The sequence below is a fragment of the Moschus berezovskii genome, chromosome 12 (genome assembly GCF_049115385.1).
Source record: "Moschus berezovskii isolate FMDL1 chromosome 12, NW_MosBer_1.0, whole genome shotgun sequence".
NCBI classification, from domain to species: domain Eukaryota; kingdom Metazoa; phylum Chordata; class Mammalia; order Artiodactyla; family Moschidae; genus Moschus; species Moschus berezovskii.
The window spans coordinates 46,766,112-46,788,013 of NC_142471.1; the positions used below are offsets into that span (position 1 = coordinate 46,766,112).

At 38.8% G+C, this 21,902-nt stretch overlaps 1 protein-coding gene across 2 annotated transcripts; it reads right to left on the reverse strand.

The window, feature by feature from the left end:
* Nucleotides 1-1,047: 1,047 nt before the first annotated feature.
* Nucleotides 1,048-21,567, reverse strand: CISD1 (CDGSH iron sulfur domain 1). Of its 2 annotated transcripts, XM_055425197.2 has the most exons (4): nucleotides 21,410-21,503; nucleotides 13,786-13,880; nucleotides 12,622-12,827; nucleotides 1,048-1,455 (listed from the first exon to the last, which is right to left on the reverse strand). In XM_055425197.2, the coding sequence occupies exons 2-4, from the start codon at nucleotides 13,823-13,825 to the stop codon at nucleotides 1,366-1,368; spliced, it is 336 nt and encodes a 111-aa protein (XP_055281172.1). In that variant the 5' UTR covers nucleotides 13,826-13,880; nucleotides 21,410-21,503; the 3' UTR covers nucleotides 1,048-1,365. The 2 variants fall into 2 exon arrangements, with proteins under 2 accessions (XP_055281172.1, XP_055281173.1); XM_055425198.2 differs by lacking the exon at nucleotides 13,786-13,880 and having other exon boundaries at nucleotides 21,410-21,567.
* Nucleotides 21,568-21,902: the final 335 nt, after the last annotated feature.

Here is a 21,902-nt window from a genome sequence, read left to right on the forward strand (position 1 = left end):
GTGAAGATGTGTCTTGAAGACAAGTTCAACTAAGTCACGTGCACTACTTAAAAACTGGTACACACAATTTTGGGATCAGCTCTATCTACCGTAATATACAAAGCAATACGTTAAAAAAAATACCAATGACCATATTTAATACAAGAACACTGATGTTTGGTTTCACTGACTCCTGTTACTTCCAAGGTGATTCTGGATTCTACATGACTACTACTGAGAATTCAAGCATCTGCAAAGAAATGAGTTTACCTGTTACCTTTGTCAATTTCCAACTATGTCTGCCTATAAACTATTCCTGTCATTATTTTATTGTGCCTAATTATCTTCAGTTTTCATATTCTTTTCTAAATCAGCAATGAAATGCAAAGTTACTGGTCTGTCTTTGAAGAATATTACATAAACAAAAACTTGTCTTCAAATTTTTGCTTTTAAGGTTATATAATTTAAAAGAGGATATAATTCTTATTTTTCTCCCCAAAATAGTTTCTTTTGTAACCATATGCCTGGTGATTGAGAATGAGGAAATACAAATCTTCCCATGCCTTTGATCTACCCTCATTATCACTATTTCTGCCAAGGATGTGTGTTTAGTGTTCAAGAGACTTGGCATTATGTGCTCCAATTCCTTCAGTGTCCCCAGTTCAAGTGCTTGCCACTCTTTGGGGAGAATTCTGGAACATAACGTTTTAAGACATCCTTCATGACGACTTAAAACCTCTTATTCCTTTGATCTAAATTTCCACTACTGGTTTCCTTAATGGATTGATTAAATATCCAGGAAGATGAATACAAACAAGTTACTGTCCCTTTATTACTGACCTGGCCCACTTAACATTCAAAGTTCATTTTGATTGAAAACACAGAAACTGTATTTTCTTAGTATCAGTACTTCGATCAAGAAGAAAACCAAGTTCAAACTAGGTTTTCCCTAGATCGTCATTAGGAGATTAATGTAGCTTAATCACATCCATTTTACTTTCTAGGCTAAGTGATATTAAATGGTGATTAATTGTTCTTTGAAACTTACAAGTACAATCTGCGCATACATGATTTTGAGAATAATTTAATACGTTAACTTTGACATACAATTATATTCTGATGTCAGTTTTAAATGTAAAGAGACAGATCCTTACAAGACCAAAATAACCCACAGGTCATGAGACTGGTTTTTTGTTTTTCCATTTTTGTTTCAACAGATGTGCACCACAATGGTTCCACATGTAAGGCAAATGCCGTGAATATGAAAGCTATAGTTTACCACACATCTAGAACCCAGGGGAGGTGAATTAGATGGAAGTGGTAGTCATTCTAATTAAACAATCAGGAAACATCATGACAAGTTGGTTTGCAGCATCAAGTGTCCATTTAAGTGTCTTTTTTCTTAATGATCAGAGGTCCCACGTTGTCTCCAGTTTCTTCATTGTGTTTTGTGTGGGATCCATCACAGAGTGGGAACTAGGAAGAGAAAGAATGTGAAATGTCTAACTGCAAAATCAGTATTATGTTTGGCAGAGTAGGGTGACACTTAATTCACATATATACCACGATAACTCAGTAGATTTTTCTTGGCTGCCTTAGAGATGGTTTTCTGAATGAGCATATGTAAAGTGTACACACTGAGGAGGAGGAAGAAATTGACTTGTGGATAAAACACAGATCATTAGCTGCATTTCCATTTGTGATATCTGCTTATGGATGTGAAAACGCTTTTTTATGTTTACGGACTAGTCATATTTCCTTTCTAGTGAATTGTATCCCTGACCTATCTACTGGAAAGAGTCTAAGTTCGTAATCTGTTCAAAATCAATCTGTTCATTATCCTTTTGCTAATCAACTTTATAGCAATTTTTCACCCCAACTCTTTTTATTTTGCTTATTTGCTCATATCCTTAATTTCTCTACTTTCATACAAATAAGCCAGTATTTCCCTTGTTAACAACCATCATGGAGACTTCTTTCTCCTGGAGATGTGATAAATTTCCATTCGTTTTCAAGGTCTCACATTTTAGATAAAACAGACATTTTGGTGTCCAGTGGGAGGAAAAGGGACGAAACTAAATATCCAACATGGTGTTTCCCAAAGTGAGCTCTGCAAACTAAGAAGTCCTGCAAAATATTCTGATTTGGTTTCATTTTGTATACAAAAAACAAATACAGTTCTCTTGGTTCACAACATATATTATTATTTTAAGGAGGATCTGCTATTAAAAACACACACACATGGGGTGGGAGATGGGAGGGGTGGTTCAGGAGGGAAAGGACATATGTATACCTGTGGCTGATTCATGTTGATGTGTGGCAGAACCACCACAATATTGTAAAGCAATTATTCTCCAATAAAAACACACACAGATACACACACAATTTTAACCTCAAATTTCCCAGGCTGACTGGATTTACAAACACCTCTCCTTTGATGCCCATTATCATTACGTTCTGTGGAGTGCAATCTGCAAAGAACAGCACTAAGAACCTGTTGCTTCAGTATTATTAGAAGTGGTTGCCTCCCAAATTGTTATACCTTTATTCAAAATTTTATCAAAATTAAGTCTATATATAAAGTGCTTATTTATAGGTTCCACATTATCATATTCATCAGCCTACTACGAGATAATGACTGTTTAATATTGTTTCAGTATTAGGTAGGGCTGGTTTTCCTTCACATTTCTTCTTTGTTACAAGTTTCCGATTTATCCTTTACCTATTTATTCTTCCAAATAAACTTGAGAGTTTTTCGGCCAAGTCCTATTTTATTTCTCTTCTGTTCTTCCTCCTCAGGTCTCACGCATTTTTCTGATATGAACATTTCTGCTTTATATGTTTTAGAGGTATTAAGTATATATTTTCATATCTGACTATTCTTGATATATATCACATATATATATAAATACATATTTGTGTGTGTGCCTGTATGTCACTTGTTTTTTGCAAGTATATCCTTTTTATTGTTAAATGATAAAAATAAGAACTCAACAATGTTTTCAGGTGTCTCCTCAGCATTTTACAATTATCAGTAAATTATTTTCTTTCCCTCTCTATTTTACCTTTTATTTTTATTTCATGCCAAATGATGATTCCTAGCATCTTTGTTTTATTCTTTTTTGTCTGGAATGTATGTTCACTCTAGAATCTAGCTTCACTCTTTGGTATAAGGTACACTCTTCCACTGAAGGAGCCTATTTACAAGAGTAAAGTACTAGAGTCTTGGTCTGAAGAGTAAAATCACCTTATTACTCCATCAAGGAAGTATAATTTTCAGTACCTGAAACTAGACAATGATGGTATATAATCTTTAACTTTGACGAAATGTGTCTAAGACTAAAATAATATTTAGTCGATGTTAAAGAAATTCAATCTTAATTTTACTATCTGTATATAATTCTGAGAGGCAGTAAATTAGTTAAAAACTACCTTGAAAAAAACTCAAGGTATCATCATATTGTAAATTTCTAGAAGTAAAGCCTATCCTGGGGTATCAATACAAATGTGATATATATGAAATTTACATTGTTTCTGTCAATAAGATGTGGCACTGTATATTCATATTAAAAACAAGTCCTTGCAGCAAAAAGATGAACTCAAGCTTTCAGGGTTTTCTTGCATGGATGACAAAACAGGCCATACAAAAATCAAATGGAAATGTATTCCACAGCAAAGAACAGCATTTCAAAGTGACATATACAATAATATATACAAACACAGATGAGTTTACAGTGAGAAAAAAAGGTTTGCATTGTAAAAAAAATCCCTCCATTTTTATAAATTGGGATTGACATATACACACTACTATACATAAAATAGATTAACTACTCAGTAGTGATTTATATGGGAAAAGAAACTAGAGTGGATACATGTATATGTATAACCAATTCACTTTGCTGTACACCTGAAACTAACACAACATTGTAAATCAATTATACTCCCCCCTGCACAAAGGGCTTCCCTTGTGGCTCAGCTGGTAAAGAATCCACCTGCAATGCAGGAGACCTGGGTTCAATCCCTAAGTTGGGGAGATCCCCTGGAGAAGGAAACAGTTACTCACTGCAGTATTCTGGCCTGGAGAATTCCATGGACTGTATAGTTCATGGGGTCACAGAGTCAGACACGACTGAGTGACTTTCACTTATGTTTCTCCTCCAAAAAAAGGATGACTAAGTAGACCCTGGCTATTTCTTAATTAACTTTTATGCTTTTTTTTTTTAAAGTATATAAAGCTTTGCATGCCTTTAAAATGTAAACTCAGGATTCAAAATCATTCCATTCAGAGGCACATATATCTTTTAATAGTATTTCCTATATTACTTAACATTAGTCAGAATAATCTCCCAAACTTCATGTGAAACTTAGGCATTCTGTATTTATCCACTAGAGATTTCTTATTTTAAGATGATGAAAAGATTCGACTTCTTTTTTCCAACAAATAACCAAAATGAGTTATTTCAAGAAAGGATTAGCAATTTCATAAGAATATGCTGTATTAATGAAATATATTTATTAAAATTAACTCATATTTCTGAGTACAGTATAAACTAATGAATGGTAATTATTGGTACAAAAATTCAAGTGGCAAATTATCTGACAATATTTGTATTTTTTAGAAAGTGTCTTGTTTCATTTTTGACCTTTCTGTGCAGGAGAAAGAAAACATGTGTTGGGTATATACTCTCGAGCATAATCTAGGAAGTACAGCAGTTTTTGTATTAAATAATAATATAACGAAAACATGAATTTTATTAGCTCTCTTTCATTTAAAATTTTAAATGTGTTAAAAATGTCAGGCAAAGAGCTGAAATTAAAAAAAAAGGGTATATTTAATTCAGTTCATGTAGTATCAATACTTAATGCGAAAATTGATAAGGAGAAAACGTTGAGCTCACAGATGATTCTAAATTTGTTCTAAGATGTCACTGTTTGTTTATTAACAAATCCTGGAGAAAACTTTGAGAATTAAATTGGCTCAATTCTCTGTATGTCCAGAAAATATCCTATCATTTGTTAACCCAATTAGAAAATTACAAATCCCAAACAGCTTTACAACTAGAGAAGACAGGGTATGGAGAAGAGATGGGAATAAATTTTTAGGGGAAAAAACCCTAGAGATCCTTGTTCTCCTCTTGGAAAGCTAGCAAACTCGGCAGGATGTTCATAAGAACACACAAAATGTGTTTCTTCTTAATGGTTGGTTCCCACATCCCAAATTAAGCTGTTTCTGTTTTTTAGGGTGATTCAACATGGAGATAAATAAATACTACTTCTTGAATTATCTATTCTACTTGCAAAAAAAAAAAAATGGAATCTTCCTTCTCTAAACTTTGTATTTTTAATTAGAGTTTGGATTATAATTTCCAAGGTGGCTGCCTGGGGCCATTTGGCTCATTACTATAGAATGTTCTGAGGAATGAACTTGCTTTGGTTGAGAAAGAAAATAAAAGCAATGACATCTTTAAGACTACAAGAGAGAATATGACATTTTATACCATTCTTATGTACTTAACTTTAGCAATGTTAAGCATAAGATAGTAGATATAATTGGAGAAGGAAATGGCAACCCACTACAGTGTTCTTGCCTGGAGAATCCCAGGAACGGGGGAGCCTGGTGGGCTGCCGTCTATGGGGTAGCACAGAGTTGGATACGACTGAAGTGACTTAGTAGCAGTAGCAGTAGATATAATAGGAAAATACATAAGAAAAAATTAAGACTTTACAAGACTGTCTTCATATGGATTGGGCAAGCAATGTAACCAATGTTTAGAATATTGTGTCTGTGAAGAAAGGGAGTCAGTGCAATGCACCTCTAACCATTAATGGGATGGAGACTTTCCATAATCACACCCCAGCCCCCCCAAACAAAAACAAACCCACCACTAACAAAAAACCCCAACTCAAATTCTGAAGTTGTTAATGAAAGAAAATGATTCTCCAGTTACATTTCATTTCAATTTCGGTTGAGCTCTTGATATGAACTGGCTCATCTTTCCTCTTATTTCTTAGTCTGCTTTCTCCTTCGGTCCTTGTTCAAACTTTCTCCTACCTACCCAATGGCCACCACACAACTCAGTAAATGATGTAACCTATTTGAGGTGCGTAGAGGGTGGGAATCTAGTAAGACTGCTGAACACCATTCCCTTTGATATCAAGGTTCCCTCATGTTGTTCCGAAAGATTATTTCTTGTTAAGGCCGAATCTCAAATCATTACTTGTACTCTTGTTTCCTTCCACTCTCTCAACACACCACTGTCTCAGATGGGATTTCTCCCTGTAGTTGTTTTAATAATTTCCTTTGTATTGACTCCTTTTTCTCTCACTTTACTTAGGGATAGCCCTTTTGTGAAATACTATGAAACAGGCCAGTTTCTGAAGAGCAGAGGCCATACCGGGGCGGGGGGGTGGGGGCGGGGTGTGGATGGAAGAGAGGAGGAATGAGATTGTTAAAAGCATGTAATTTCTGAACATGACTAAGAGACCTGATTCATTAGGTCTGAGAAAACTGCTCAAAATGTTAGAAATACACAACAGGTTACTGTACCTTAAGAATGAATTAGAGGGGAGATGGACAAATTAAGAGTATGGGATTAACAGATACAAACTACCACACATAAAAAATAGATAAGCAATATGGATTTACTATATAGCACAGAGAATTATATCCAATATCTTGTAATAGCCTATAATGGAATCTAAGCAGCAAAAAACCCCCCAAAACTGAATCACTACACTGTACACCTGAAACTTACACAATATATTTTTTTAACTTTTTATTTTGTATTGGGGTATAGCTGATTAACAAGCAATGTTGTGACAGTTTCAGGTGAACAGCAAAGGGACCCAGCTAAACATATACACTGAAACTCACACAATATTGTAAATCGACTATACTTTGATAAAAAAAGAACAAATTAAAATTGAATTAGTTTATATCACATGCAACTTTTTTTTTGGATAGGAGTTTGCTGCTAAGTCACTTCAGTCCTGTCCGACTCTGTGTGACCCCATAGACGGAAGTCCACCAGGCTCCCCTGTCCCTGGGATTCTCCAGGCAAGAACACTGGAGTGGGTTGCCATTTCCTTCTCCAATGTGTGAAAGTGAAAATTGAAAGTGAAGTTGCTCAGTCGTATCCGACCCTTAGTGACTCCACGGACTGCAGCCTACCAGGCTCCTCCATCCATGGGATTTTCCAGGCAAGAGTACTGGAGTGGCTTGCCATTGCCTTCTCCGAAATTTTGTTATATTATTAATATTATAAAAACTGGTTTATATGAAGAAAAATTACTCAATACTAACTCAATATAGCCATCTAATCAAAGTTATCGGTTATAGGCCTTCTGTGTATAGACATGTAAATATATGACTTGGCACCTGTGTGACAACCTTAAGAACCACAGGAATGTGTGGAGTTTCAAAAAATTTCCAGAGAACAAGCACATCCACTAATCAGAAAAGCATTCAAAGTGATCTCTGAATCCACTCATGTGGGAATAAAAAGTGCCCAAGCTTCAGTGAAAATTTAGAACTGACAAATCATAGATACAGAGGATTAATAATGACATAAAACACAAGCTTAAAAAGAAAGACATTGAGAAAATTGAAACATTTAAACCATTAGCTTGTGTCCATTTCTGATTTTTCCCGAAATACTTGAGATCTTAGTTTGTAAAAGTCCATATTTGAAAAAAAAATGTCCATATTTGCTTTACTGACCCTCTGTTGCTGTTCAGTTGCTTAGTCGGACACTTGGTGTCTGACTCTTTGTGACCCCATGGACTGCAGCATGCCAGGCTCCTGTCCTTCACCATCTCCTGGAGTTTGCTCAAGTACATGTCCATTGAGTTGGTGATACTATCAAAACATCTCATCCTATGCCACACCTTTCTCCTTTTTCCTTCAGTCTTTCCCAGTATCAGGGTTAATTCCAATGAGTTGCGTCTTTGCATAATGTGGCCAAAGTATTGGAGCTTCAGTTTCAGCATCCGTCTTTCAAATCAATCTTCAGGGCTGATTTCCTTTAGGATCGACTGGTTTGATTGCCTTGCAGTCCAAACACTCAACCAAAGCAAACACTCTTTACTTGGCTTCACTCAAGCAGTCATCGTATTTTTCTTTCCATTCAGTTACACATTCATACTGTAACCAACTTGGACACAGCTCCTATTCTAATTATTCTGTTCAAATGATGCCAAAAGGTCAACTGCCTAATTGCTTAACCCCATAGTCTTAGTTTAATAGTCTATTCACCTCCTTGTCTTTTGCACACACTGATGTTCATAAAAAAAAATCTTCTTTGAAACTTTTTCCTTTTCACGCCGAAGCCATGATATTCTTAGTTTTCATTTAACTCTGGTGTCCATATCATCTCCCTTTTGGCTCTTTTTCCTTTTTAGAAGACGCAGAAAATTCTCCAAAGATTTCTTACTTAAGTCCTTCCAGATCTGCTGCATTCCTACCCTTGACTCACAGTTCTGCTGATTGCTATCTCCAACCCTGATGTCTCAACTTTAGTCCCACACTTCAGACTGTCTGCTGTATGTTTCTATTCAAATGTCACCTCAATGTCACTCTTTGAAATTGCACTCTTCATTGGTGTCCTGAAAAATCAGCCATTCATTCTGAACTCCTTATTTCTCTTGATGGCACCATCTCGTCTAACCCAACAATCCTATCAAGCAAGATGCCTCAGTGAGCTTCAGTTTTCCTCCCTCAATCTTCCACACAAATCATTCACAGCTAATCTTTCCTTCACTGGCTAAATCTTCCTTCAAAATGTTTCATATATCTGTTCGCTTTTCTTCATTCTCACAGTAAGCACTCTGGTTTAAGTATAACTTTATGTCTGAACTCCCTGACAGGGAGTTCCCCCATGTCCGGAGGCAAACTCCTTTAGAAGGTGAAACAGGAAGGAAGGGCGCAGGGCACAATCTTTAAAAGAATGATGTAGCCCAAGGACATGACATAAACTGATTAGAACCAAACAGGTCCAAAATGGTGAACAAGTTGACTTTCACTAGAACTTAAGCCTCCATGTAAGATCACTGGAATACTGGGTTCCAGTCCCCACCACATGGGCTACAGTCCCAAGCAGGGTTCTGGCTGGGTTCGAGACCCAGCACATGGGTTCAAGTCCCAGTTTGAGGTGAACTGTTTCGTTGGTACTTAAGATTTTTGATTCCGACTTATTCTTTCAAGGAAGGAGGTGCAAGGACCAGATTAGAGTCTTCATTAATTCATCTTCCCAGGGGGCAGTTGAACTCCTATGGATATCACTATGTCTTTCCAGAAAATTCGAGCCCACAGTGTAACAAGCTTTTTCTTTTATTTAAAGCACTCATAGCGCACTAACTATACACATCTATGACACCTGCTGTTTCACTATTTAAGTGTTCTCATGCATGTATCTAGTCACAGAAGCTAAATTAACTATTTTAGATCACTGACTAAAGAACCAATACAACACTGGACTTAGAAATTCCTTAATTTCTAAAGATATTACTTTTTGTATCTTGGTGAGCAACTAGAGAATGAAACCTATTATAGGTGTTAATTAAAAAAAAACAGATCTAGTCTATAGAATATTATTGAGGATTATTTTCTAGCAACCTCAATAGTACGTATAAACAATCCCACATTCCAAATGAACAGTGCTCTTCTGAAGGAATAATTTGTTGTAACAGGACTATTAATTTTTGGTTCATATTCTGTATGTTCATCAAGCAGTTTTCAAACAGAATGACATAATCGAAGTGGTCTATCACCACTGGATTATACAACATCAACTGCAGCCAGAGAAGGGGGTAAGTAGAATATGTTTTCCAGTCCCTGGTATATGACTTCTTCCTTATCTGTGACATGTAATTTGTGACAATGGCTTTCCACTGTGGGAAAAGGTCCCTCATACAATATGCTTTCAGAAATAGATACATCATTTTTACTGCCTATGTTCTTAGGCCTCATAGTGTCAAATCTATTTTATTTAAATGCTAAATAGTGGCAGTACACACAGTATGAGTTCCAGAAAAACATCTATTTCTGCTTCATTGACTATGCCAAAGCCTTTGACTCTGTGGATCACAATAAACTGTGGAACATTCTGAAAGAGATGGGAATACCAGACCACCTGACCAGCCTCTTGAGAAACATGTATGCAGGTCAGGAAGCAACAGTTAGAATTGGACATGGAACAACAGACTGGTTCCAAATAGGAAAAGGAGTACGTCAAGGTTGTATATTGTCACCCTGCTTATTTAACCTATATGCAGAATACATCATGAGGAACGCTGGGCTGGAAGAAGCACAAGCTGGAATCAAGATTGCCGGGAGAAATATCAATAACCTCAGATATGTAGATGACACCACCCTTATGGCAGAAAGTGAAGAGGAACTCAAAAGCCTCTTGATGAAAGTGAAAGAGGAGAGTGAAAAGGTTGGCTTGAAGCTCAATATTCAGAAAACAAAGATCATGGCATCTGGTCCCATTACTTCATGGGAAATAGATGGGGAAACAGTGGAAACAGTATCAGACTTTATTTTTTTGGGCTCCAAAATCACTGCAGATGCTGATTGCAGCCATGAAATTAAAAGACGCTTACTCCTTGGAAGGAAAGTTATGATCCACCTAGATAAAAAGCAGAGACAATACTTTGCCAACCAAGGTCCATCTAGTCAAGGCTATGGTTTTTCCAGTGGTCATGTATGGATGTGAGAGTTGGACTGTGAAGAAAGCTGATCACCGAAGAACTGATGCTTTTGAACTGTGGTGCTGGGGAAGACTCTTGAGAGTCCCTTGGACTGCAAGGAGATCCAACCAGTCAATTCTAAAGGAGATCGATCCTGGGTGTTCATTGGAAGGACTGATGCTAAAGCTGAAACTCCAATACTTTGGCCACCTCCTGTGACGAGTTGACTCACTGGAAAAGACTCTGATGCTGAGAGGGATTGGGGGCAGGAGGAGAAGGGGATGATAGAGAATGAGATGGCTGGATGGCATCACTGCCTTGATGGACATGAGTTTGAGTAAGCTCCGGGAGTTAGTGATGGACAGGGAGGCCTGGTGTGCTGTGATTCATGGGGTCGCAAAAAGTCGGACACGACTGAGCGACTGAACTGACTGACTGACACACAGTATGTCACCCTATTTCTCTAAATATACCTGAAATTCTAAAGTCATTCAATGTATGAACCTTTTCAAGATGACCTTAGAAGAACATTTTACCATCTTTAGATCACTAGTTGTCATCACTGTCTAGAAGTTGCAGGTATCACAGAGATACTTCCAAATGGAACTTGATAAAATGCAATTCTCACAAAAGAAAAAAAGATACAAAAAAATCTTGGTTGCTGCTGCTGCTGCTGCTGCTATAGGAGTTGCAGCTTAAAGAAAGCTTAGGATACAGGGTCAGTACATATGTACTAGGTAAGAAGTCTTCAGGGGCAATTTTCTAATAGTTTCTCTTGATATTTCTCTTTTTTTAAAACTAGCATTTAATTTTTATTTATTTAAAAAAAAACTTTTTTATTTTCTATTGAGGTATAAAGTAAAGTGAGTCACTTAGGCATGTCTGACTCTTCGCAACCCCATGGACTGAATAGTCCCTCGAATTATCCAGGCCAGAACACTGGATTGGTAGTCAGGGGATCTTTCTGACGCAGGAATCGAATCCAGGTTTCCTGCATTGCAGGAGGATTCTTTACCAACAGAGCTGCTGCTGCTGCTAAGTCACTTCAGTCGTGTCCGACTCTGTGTGACCCCATAGATGGCAGCCCACCAGGCTCCCCCGTCCCTGGGATTCTCCAGGCAAGAACACTGGAGTGGGTTGCCACTTCCTTCTCCAATGTGTGAAAGTGAAAAGTGAAAGTGAAGTTGCTCAGTCGTGTCCAACGCTTAGCGACCCCACGGACTGATTAACAAACAATGTTGTGATAGTTTCAGGTGAATCTCTAGATATTTCCAAAACGTGTCCTAGAATCCAGGAGCTTGAAATCCCAAGAGGAAAAAAAAAAAGACCTATTTCGCTTTGTACTTATTTATTATTTTAATTTTTTATTTCTCTTTTTATTTAGGCTGCATACTCCTTTTCCTGGGATAGTGGACACTAAGACACAGTTGGGGAGGAAATTCCAAACATAAGCAAAGGAATTTTTCCCTCTTCTTTGGCAAAGAATACGGTTACATTCACCTAACTCAAAGAGGTTGTGATGTAACTTTACTGTATGGTGGTTATATATTTCAATAAATATATTCCTGAAGAGTACACAGAAAATAGAAAAAACAGAGATTCCATTAAAAAGTGAAAGAAAAGAAGAAGGGATGGTGGTGGTGGTGGTGTAGTTGCTAAGTTGTGTCTGATTCTTGTGACCCAATGGACTGCAGTCCACCAGACTCCTCCATCCATGGGACTTTCCAGGCAAGAATATGAAAATGGGTTGTCATTTCCTTCTCCAAGGGATCATCCCGATCGAAGGACTCCAGGTCTCCTGCATTGCAGGTAGATTCTTTACCGATTGAGACACCAGGGAAGCCCAAAGAACAGATATCTTAACAATTCTTGATGATGCCAGCTTGACAGAATAGTTTAAAAAGAAATGTTACATTAAAAATGGCATTGACATAAAGGACCTGTTTCTCTTACCTTTTTGGACCTCCAACAACGGCAGTACACGGCTTTATCTCCCAAATCCTCCATGTCAAAAGCATGTACTACCTTGGGGTTGTCTTTCTGGATGTGAGGGTTTACCATAGATTTGTTGCGATGGTCTTTAACATAAAATCTTTTGTAAGCTAGATAACCAATTGCAGCTGTTCCAGCAGCAATGGTAACAGCTGCGATCCATTCAACTAGATTAGGGAAGGAAAACAGGAATAATTATCAAAACCAAAATGCATACTAATAATCTAACAAGAACGTTCAGGAAATCCAAGTTTTGAGTATTAAGCATCCCAACAGTCAAAGGCTTTTAATGTTAACAAAATGATCAGAACACATTGGTGTAGCAGTCTCTTGTTAAAACTTTCCCCAGCCCTTACTGAGGCAATTGTATATTTTCTATTGAGTGATGTTAGCTAAATTAAGATAGAAGAGAGAAACTTAAAAATTATTTCATGGTTGGAGAAGGTAAAACAAGGCTTAGTAATCATTTAAAAGTGTTCATAAATAGATTTAAAGTAACCTGTGAGCCTGCACATACCTATTGCTTAAAAAAAAAAAAAAGCAAAAAAACTCTGATACATAACGAAATGACTCAGAGTTCATTTAAATAGTAGGTTCTTTAGTCATTTAAAAATGAATAACCTCAAAGAGAAATACTTTCCAAAGAAAAAGCAAGAAAGGACAAATAAAATTAAACCAACCCTTAATATTAAACATTCAAAGGAATATATCCAGCAGTATTCTGGTCTTCAAGTCATGCAAATTTTTTTGTTTTTTAATTTCAAAGTGTCTCATTAAAATAAAAACCAGAATATACTAATTTAATAGAAAACATAATATAATTACAGTTAGATTCTCCTTTAATAAATTCTAAATTTCCATGATCCACTAGTGGATGATCTGAATTCTCTACAAATTCATTTTAAATTTAATGACTGTATGGCTGAGTCCCTCCACTGTTCACCTGAAACTATCACAACACTGTTAATAGACTAAACCCCAAAACAAAATGCTTTCAGTGTTAAAAAAAAAAAATTAATGACATTTTCCTGCCCAATTATTTGCTTGACTAATAGGCCATCTATTTATTCTTTTTTAAAGTAGCTTTTCCAGGTTCCCTTGGAAATCCAAGCACTTAACAACTACCCCAGTTCCAGAGAATTGTGGAGAGAAGAGGGTGCTGCATAGTCTGGTTAGCCTCAGCCTCAGAGGAGAGTTGTCTAGTCTCAGCATGGAGTGGACTGCAGGAAGAAGTTGAACAGGGGTCAGGATAAACACACTGGACAGCGTCCCAGCATTTCCTGAGTCAGATCTTCTCAGTGTTTGAAATAAGTTCCCAGACTATTAAATAAAGCCCTAGAGAGATAAGTACAAAAAACACATTCCAAAGCCAAATAAAAACATAAAATGAATAATTAACTGTATGGCTTACTTGCACTACTGAGTCAAATTTCTTATTGTACTAGTGTGAGTAATCACTGAATCTAACTATACCTTACATAAAATTGGAGCTCATTCTTACAAAACTCTAATGGAAGGAAATAACCATTCTCACACTTAGTTCCTTTTATCTTGGTCTTCTAGCTTGTTTAATAATTTAGTTTTTACCAAGTGTTTCTAATTAGCACGTTCCTTGGCTCCTGTTTTCAACCACAGTATTTTTCTCTGCGAAAAAATTTAGTTTGTTTTTCTGGCAACGTAACCCTTCTATTCCTCCCTTCTATAATCCCCTAAAACAAACATTAACTTTATACCCTTCCCATGTGCTGCATGACTGCGAAAAGTTAATAAGTCATTTGACAGCTTCAAACCTTTGGCCTCATTGAAAGATATTTTCAGCTACACACGTTGAACAGATTTGTCTTGAATGCCATGTTTCATTAATCAAAAAATTTTTAAAAATTGCTTTCTTTATTACAAATGTTATTTTTTTCCTCAGTTATAAAGGATATATATTTTTTGTTTTTGGTGCCACTGTGCATCTTATGGGATCTTAGTTCCCTGACCAGGGACTGAACCCAGGCCCATGGCAATAAAGGCATGGAGTCCTAACCGCTGGATTGCTGGGGAGTTCCCTACCTTTAATTTTACCTGCTTCATAGTATCATTCTGTGGCAACTCCAAGCAGGGCTGACATTAGCTCTGATTTCTAGTTTGATTCAAGATCTTCCTTTCTGATGCATTTTTTCAATCATGGAATTCCCTTGAGAACATGTCAGGAGGTATGGGAATCCACTTCTTAGCTAAGGGAAAGCCACTCTGAATAGCTAATTACCCATCACAAAATGGGCTAAAACAGAGCTTCGAAGGTATATATTCAATTATGTCTTCTGAATGCTGACTCCTTAGGGCAAACTTAAAAGTGGGAAACAGCCAAAAGACTGAAATGAAATAATTCCCTAAATGCTGTTGATCTTAGTTACTCCTTACTTTTGAGGTGAAATCTGAAGTACTAATATATTTGTTTTAATGGCACCTACATATTATATAAAGGTCTGAGATTGAAAAACAACTACAATTGGCTAGGATTAATTTGTCTCAAAACATGCACTCTGTTACCCTAACCCAAGGAGGGTCACTTATGACAGTATATAAATTTCACAGCACCATATGTGTGCTAGGGAAATGGCTTTGCATTTGCTCCAATGAGTTTGATAGAATCATAGAGTCAGATAAGGTCTTAAGAAAACAACTTTCATCCCTCCCTCCTTCCCAAATTCTAATTCTCTAACCTCACTAGAGACAAATGTAAAAGTTCCCAGAATAAGAAAAATGTTGCTGTTTTATCATTTCATTACTGCAGCCTGAATCAGTCTTTCTGGCAAAAAGCTATGGATGCCACTGGCAACTCTAGGGAAAAGAGAGAAAAGGGAATTATATGGAGATAGATGAGAATAATGATGGATTCAAAAGTCAACAATTACAATGGACAAAGAACTGAAAACCCAAGACAGTAAACAGATAAAAGCAATAAGCAAAACCCAAGTAACATTTAGTTCTTGATAGTATATACATCTATGAAGAACAGACACAATCTCAGGGTAAACAAGGGATTTTATCAAGATCTAATTTCTAAAGATATTTCAGTTGGCACCTTTCAGACATTCTTTCAAAATTGGGGTCCAAAAATATTCTGAGCTTTATTTCTGCCTCTTCTAGTTATCCTTACTTCCGTTTTTTGTACACCTCTCTCAATGTACAGTAAGTAGTCCTATAGTTAGATCAAATGCTTATTTTGCTTAACAATGCTTTCTATCTATACAATTATCACATATGCCAATATAGAAAATACAAAAAATACATTTCTAAATAATCCCTCCCTTTCTTACTCTTTCCTTGGCTTACATTATTTGCATATAATCTTTGGTTTTCTTAGTATTAATTACAAATAGAGAAAACATCAACTTGTTCCCAAATCCCACACCCTAATTTATAACTCATTTCTTAACTTTTCTTTACTGTGGGAATCATTTGCTTTAACCCAAGACAGAAATCTCACCCTGCTTCTTTTCTTTTAGGCCGTTTTCGGCCCCAAACTGTCCTCTCCTAACTAGTGTCAACTGCCACGGAATCAGAATGTACCCTCCACCTCAGGAGATGGGGAGGGGAGCTGTGCTTAAATCTCTGCCTTTCTCAGGTCTCCCTCAGATCCATAGGCTATGCCTGGTAATGTTTTTCTTTCCAGGCCCAATGTACAGGCAGTGTCCAATGTTAGTTCAATAAAAAGATATAACAGATTCCTAATTTGAATTTGCTACTCCATCTGTCCATCCTAGTATCACATTGCTCTTACAAAAATGACTTCTTTGTAGCCTCATCTTATCCTTCAGTATCAAAGTGTGGAATTCAAAGACTTCCTGAGATTAAAAATAAAACTTCATTATGGAACGCTTCAGACCAACACAGAAAATAGTGTAATGAACTCCCACTTACCCTCACTCAGCTCCAACAAATATCAACTCTCTGCTAATCTTGTTTCATTGATAGCTTCCAAGTCCCTTCAGTGTTTATTGCTTATAACCTGTAGGAGCTTCATTATTTATTGCTTATAACCTATAGGAACTATCTCCTTTATTTGCAGTATGATCTGCACATTCCTTCTCAGATAAAAAACAAATCCTTGAACAGTTACTTTAAGTGATTTGATAAATTTACTGAAGCCAAGCAGTATTTTTATATGTTGAGATTAAATGGAATGGAAAATTATAGTTTCAATAAAAGAGACAACAATATAACAGAGGATTAGTTTTGGTTACATGCATTGTAGTGCTGGTGGCTTCCCTGATGGTTCAGTTGGTAAAAAATCCCCCTGCAATATAGGAGACCAGGGTTGGAAAGATCCCCTAGAGAAGGAAATGGCAACCACTCCAGTATTCTTGCCTAGAAAATCCCATGGCAGAGGAGTCTGGCGGGCTACAGTCCATGGGGTTGAAAAAGTCAGTTGGTAACTAAACCACCACCTCCATCGTAGTGCTCAGGGTTTGGGTTACATAACAAAGCACAAGGCAGATAGCCTAACACCTATTTTATACCTTGAGAGTAAAGTAGAAGGAAAGGGATTAAGGATGAGAGCAGATTCAATGAGTTTTAGAGATACAGAGGAGCAAGAAGTTTAGTAAACTTCCTAGGAGTCATCTATTGGGTATGAGGAAGAGTCATTCGAAATGAGAACTCTGTAGCAGTGAAAGCTGCTTAATGTTTGTTATAGTTTCTAAAACTGTAATAAATATTTGGTGTCCTATAAAAAGAGGCTTTTCAGGTGGCACTAGTGATAAAGAATCTGACTGCTAATGCAGGAGATGCAAGAGTCTCAGGTTCAACCCCTGGGTCAGGAAGATCTCCTGGAGTAGGAAATGGCAACCCACCTCAGTATTCTTGCCTGGAAAATTTCATGGACAGAGAAGTCTAGCAAGCTATAGTCCATGGGGTCACAAAGAATTGGACACAACTGAGCACACATACAAACACACACTCACAGACATTACATAAAAAGTAAGTTTGGTATAAGATTGTCAATTATACATCAGTAAGGCTTTTGATGGAGAAGGCGATGGCAAGCCACTCTGATACTCTTGCCTGGAAAATCCCATGGACGGAGGAGCCTGGTAGGTTGTAGTTCGTGGGGTCGCTAAGGGTCGGACATGACTGAGCAACTTCACTTTCACTTTTCACTTTCACACATTGGAGAAGGAAATGGCAACCCACCCCAGTGTTCTTGCCTGGAGAATCCCAGGGATGGGGGAGCCTGGTGGCCTTCCGTCTATGGGGTCACACAGAGTCGGACACGACTGAAGTGACTTAGCAGCAGCAGCAGCAGCAAGGCTTTTGAACTGTGGTGTTGGAGAAGACTCTTGAGAGTCCCTTGGACTGCAAGGAGATCCAACCAGTCCATTCTAAAGGAGATCAGTCCTGGGTGTTCATTGGAAGGACTGATGCTAAAGCTGAAACTCCAATACTTTGGCCACCTCATGCGACGAGTTGACTCACTGGAAAAGACTCTGATGCTGGGATGGATTGGGGGCAGGAGGAGACAGAGAATGAGATGGCTGGATGGCATCACCGACTTGATGGACATGAGTCTGAGTGAACTCCGGGAGTTGGTGATGGACAGGGAGGCCTGGCGTGCTGGAGTTCATGGGGTTGCAAAGAGTCGGACACGACTGAGCGACTGAACTGAACTGAAGGAAAAAAGTGGGTACCAAAAGCCATTTCTCTGACTGGGATTGTTGGATTACAATTCCAATTACTCATCCTCATTGCCTCTCCCAGATTCATGTCCTGACCTGATCTGCATTCATTTTATTTTTAGCCCAACCATTAAAAAAAATTATTTTATTATTCTTATTGCAATTTATTTATTTAATTTTTGGGTGAGGCGAGTGGCATACAGGATCTTAGTTCCCTGACCAAGGACGGATCCCAGGACCCCTGCACTGGAAGTGAGTGGGTGACAGTCGCTCAGTTGTGTCTGACTCTTTGCAACCCCATGGACTGCAGCCTGCCAGACTCTTCTGTCCATGGAATTCTCCAGGCAAGAAAACTGGAGTGGGTTGCCATTTTCTTCTCGAGGGAATCTTCCCAACCCAGGAATGAAACACGGGTCTCCTTCATTGCAAGCAGATTCTTTACCATCTGAGCCACCCCGGAAGCTTACTATTATTAAGAGGCACTTCTAAGTATAAAGATAGGTCAACTTAAAAAGTATCAGCAGATACATGATTGACTTTATCTTATACCTACAGACAATATATTAGAATATGTAATGAATCCACACACCTTTTCCAAATGAATACCTGAAATAGAAGTAGCAATAAAGCTGTAAATGACAATCATCAATCAGATGAAACAATTTAGATGAAGCTTTTCTCTAAGAGATTTGCTATTCCATCTGTCTGGAGTCCAGATCCTCAAGGAAGTCTCCACCCATAATTTTTTTTCCTGAATATAAACAAGAATTTTGCATGCATACACACACCCTTTTATTTTTTATTTAACATTTATTTATATCGTGCTTTGCTGTTATGGTGGGTTTAGTTGCTAAGTCGTGTCTGACTCTTTTGTCACCCCATGGACTGTAGACCACCAGACTCCTCTGTCCAGTGCCAAATACCCACCTATTCCTTTTATAGCAATATAATATATACGCAAACTATAAAACATATATATATATATATAATTCACTTATTGAGAAAAGACATGATCATCCTCTCCCAAATCAAAAGATTTAAGCTGATTTGCAATCTATAGCAATGAACAGGTTTGGTTTAAAAACAGAGTAGAAGAATTTGAGATCTAAATGGATATTCTGTCCCTTGCCACACCACAGTATTTGTGGAAGAAGGCACCCATAGAGGTGATTTATAAAGGCTTTGGGCCCCTACCCATAATCCTCACAACAATCTTTATGCGTTTGCTAAGCTGCTGCTAAGTCACTTCAGTCGTGTCCGACTCTGTGCGACCCCACAGACGCCAGCCCGCCAGGCTCCCCCGTCCCTGGGATTCTCCAGGCAAGAACACTGGAGTGGGTTGCCATTTCCTTCTCTGATGTGTGAAAGTGAAGTTGCTCAGTCATGTCTGACTTGTAGCGACCCCACGGACTGCAGCCTACCAGGCTCCTCCGTCCATGGGATTTTCTAGGCAAGAGTACTGGAGTGGCTTGCCATTGCCTTATGCGTTTAGGTGAAATTAAAAAAAAAAACTTCAAAATAAGTTGTGCAAATAACCAGCTCTTATATACTGCGTTAGTAACTTAAAAATGTCATATGTCATCACTCTCATTCAGTTAGGTAACTTTTGGCTACAAGTGAATTCTCCAATTTACAGAATCTATTACAAACTTAGGGCACAAGCTAGCAGGGGTCTGTTACAGAACCTGGCACTAAATGAATCAATAAGGCTATTTTAAATTAACTTCTGGACAATCTCTTTCAGTTCAGTTCAGTTCAGTCGCTCAGTCGTGTCCGACTCTTTGCGACCCCACGAATCACAGCATGCCAGGCCTCCCTGTCCATCACCAACTCCCGGAGTTCACTCAAACTCATGTCCACAGAGTCGGTGATGCCATCCAGCCATCTCATCCTCTGTCGTCCCCGTCTCCTCCCACCCCCAATCCCTCCCAGCATCAGACTCTTTTCCAGTGAGTCAACTCGACGCATGAGGTGGCCAAAGTACTGGAGTTTCAGCTTTAGCATCAGTCCTTCCAATGAACACCCAGGATCGATCTCCCTTAGAATGGACTGGTTGGATCTCCTTGCAGTCCAAGGGACTCTCAAGAGTCTTCTCCAGCACCACAGTTCAAAAGCATCAATTCTTCGGCGATCAGCTTTCTTCACAGTCCAACTCTCACATCCATATTTACCTAACTACTTTTACAGGCAACCAAACCTTCAGGTGTGGCGTTTTATATCTGGGCAAAGATCACTTCTATCACGCAGCGGGTATACCTTATTATATTAACAATTATACTACCACTAACAGTTGCTATAACGTGAAGCTCCATATTAACTGACTTCTAGAAAGCCCCTTACTTTTAATCGGACCTTCTGTGAAGTAACATTTCAGAAAGCTAGGTCCAGCACTAGGGAAGCAAGACTGAGAAACGTGAAGGCTCAACAAGCTGTTTTCAATCCTCTCTCCTGGACTACCGCCACCGAGCGCCAGAAGCCAGAGGCATAATTGAAAAAAAAAACAACACACACACACACACAAAACAAAACAAAAACAAAAACTGGAAAAACCGAAGACCTTGGATTGGGTTTCTTCCTTTTAAAAAAAATGTGCAAAACTAAGATGTGATTACTCATGCCTCGCTTGAGAGCTGCAGGATATTCACGTTTTCACTCCACGGTGATTTAAACCTTGAGAAGGGGGAAGAGGCTTTTTTTTTTTGCTTTTGTTTTCACCTTTCCTTTTTTCCCCAAGCCCTGTGACCTAACAGAGAGGAGTTTCAGCGGAGAACAAGAAAAGCTAGCAGCGTACCAGAATCATCAGGATTTAGGGTTTGGCTAGCTAGGGGAAACGAGGTCTAGACTTGGGTAGATACCTACATGGCTCCCACGGCACTTATGCCCCGCGATCGTAGCCTGATCTCGCCCCCTTGCCCCATGCGGCCCGGGGAGCCTGTAGGCCCGCGGAGCTTTTGCCCTTCTGTATTTCAAGGTTACGGGACTGGCGGGAACGCACGGCAGCAGTATCAGTCCAAGGAGGTGCTGAGTAAGCTGCAACCAGTGCGCAGGCCTCCAGCCGCACCCACTCCCATGCCCCACTTCACCTCGTACGCTGGAAGTCATACTCATGGCGCCGTCGCTTGCAAGGGTGTGCACAGGACACTGAGCACAAACCGGCTCCCGCGGACAGCAGGAGTCAAGGTGCGACAGGCGTACGTCCTAAGGGCACTGACTCCAGGCAGCTACCGCGCAGGCGCCGCGACTGGCCGTCGGCACGTGTGTATTAAGCACCCGGGCTGATACTGAGCATGCGCGGAGCTGAGTCCCGGACCTTTAGGAAGTGTTGAGTACGGATTTTGACAGCCACAGGAGGAGGGAGGAGGAAGAGACCGAGAGAGGCAGCAACTGAGTTTGCGCAACCCTGAGGGGCTTGGTCCTGGAGCCCAGCGGACCCACCTTTGGAATAGGGAGTCCGGGCCAGGTTTTATGTCTCTCCCAGGTGTGCGGATTTATGGGGGCAGATTGTATGTGCTGATATAACACTTCATAGTCGGATATCTAAGATTTCACTCCCAAATTTCTTGCTTAGTCTGTTAC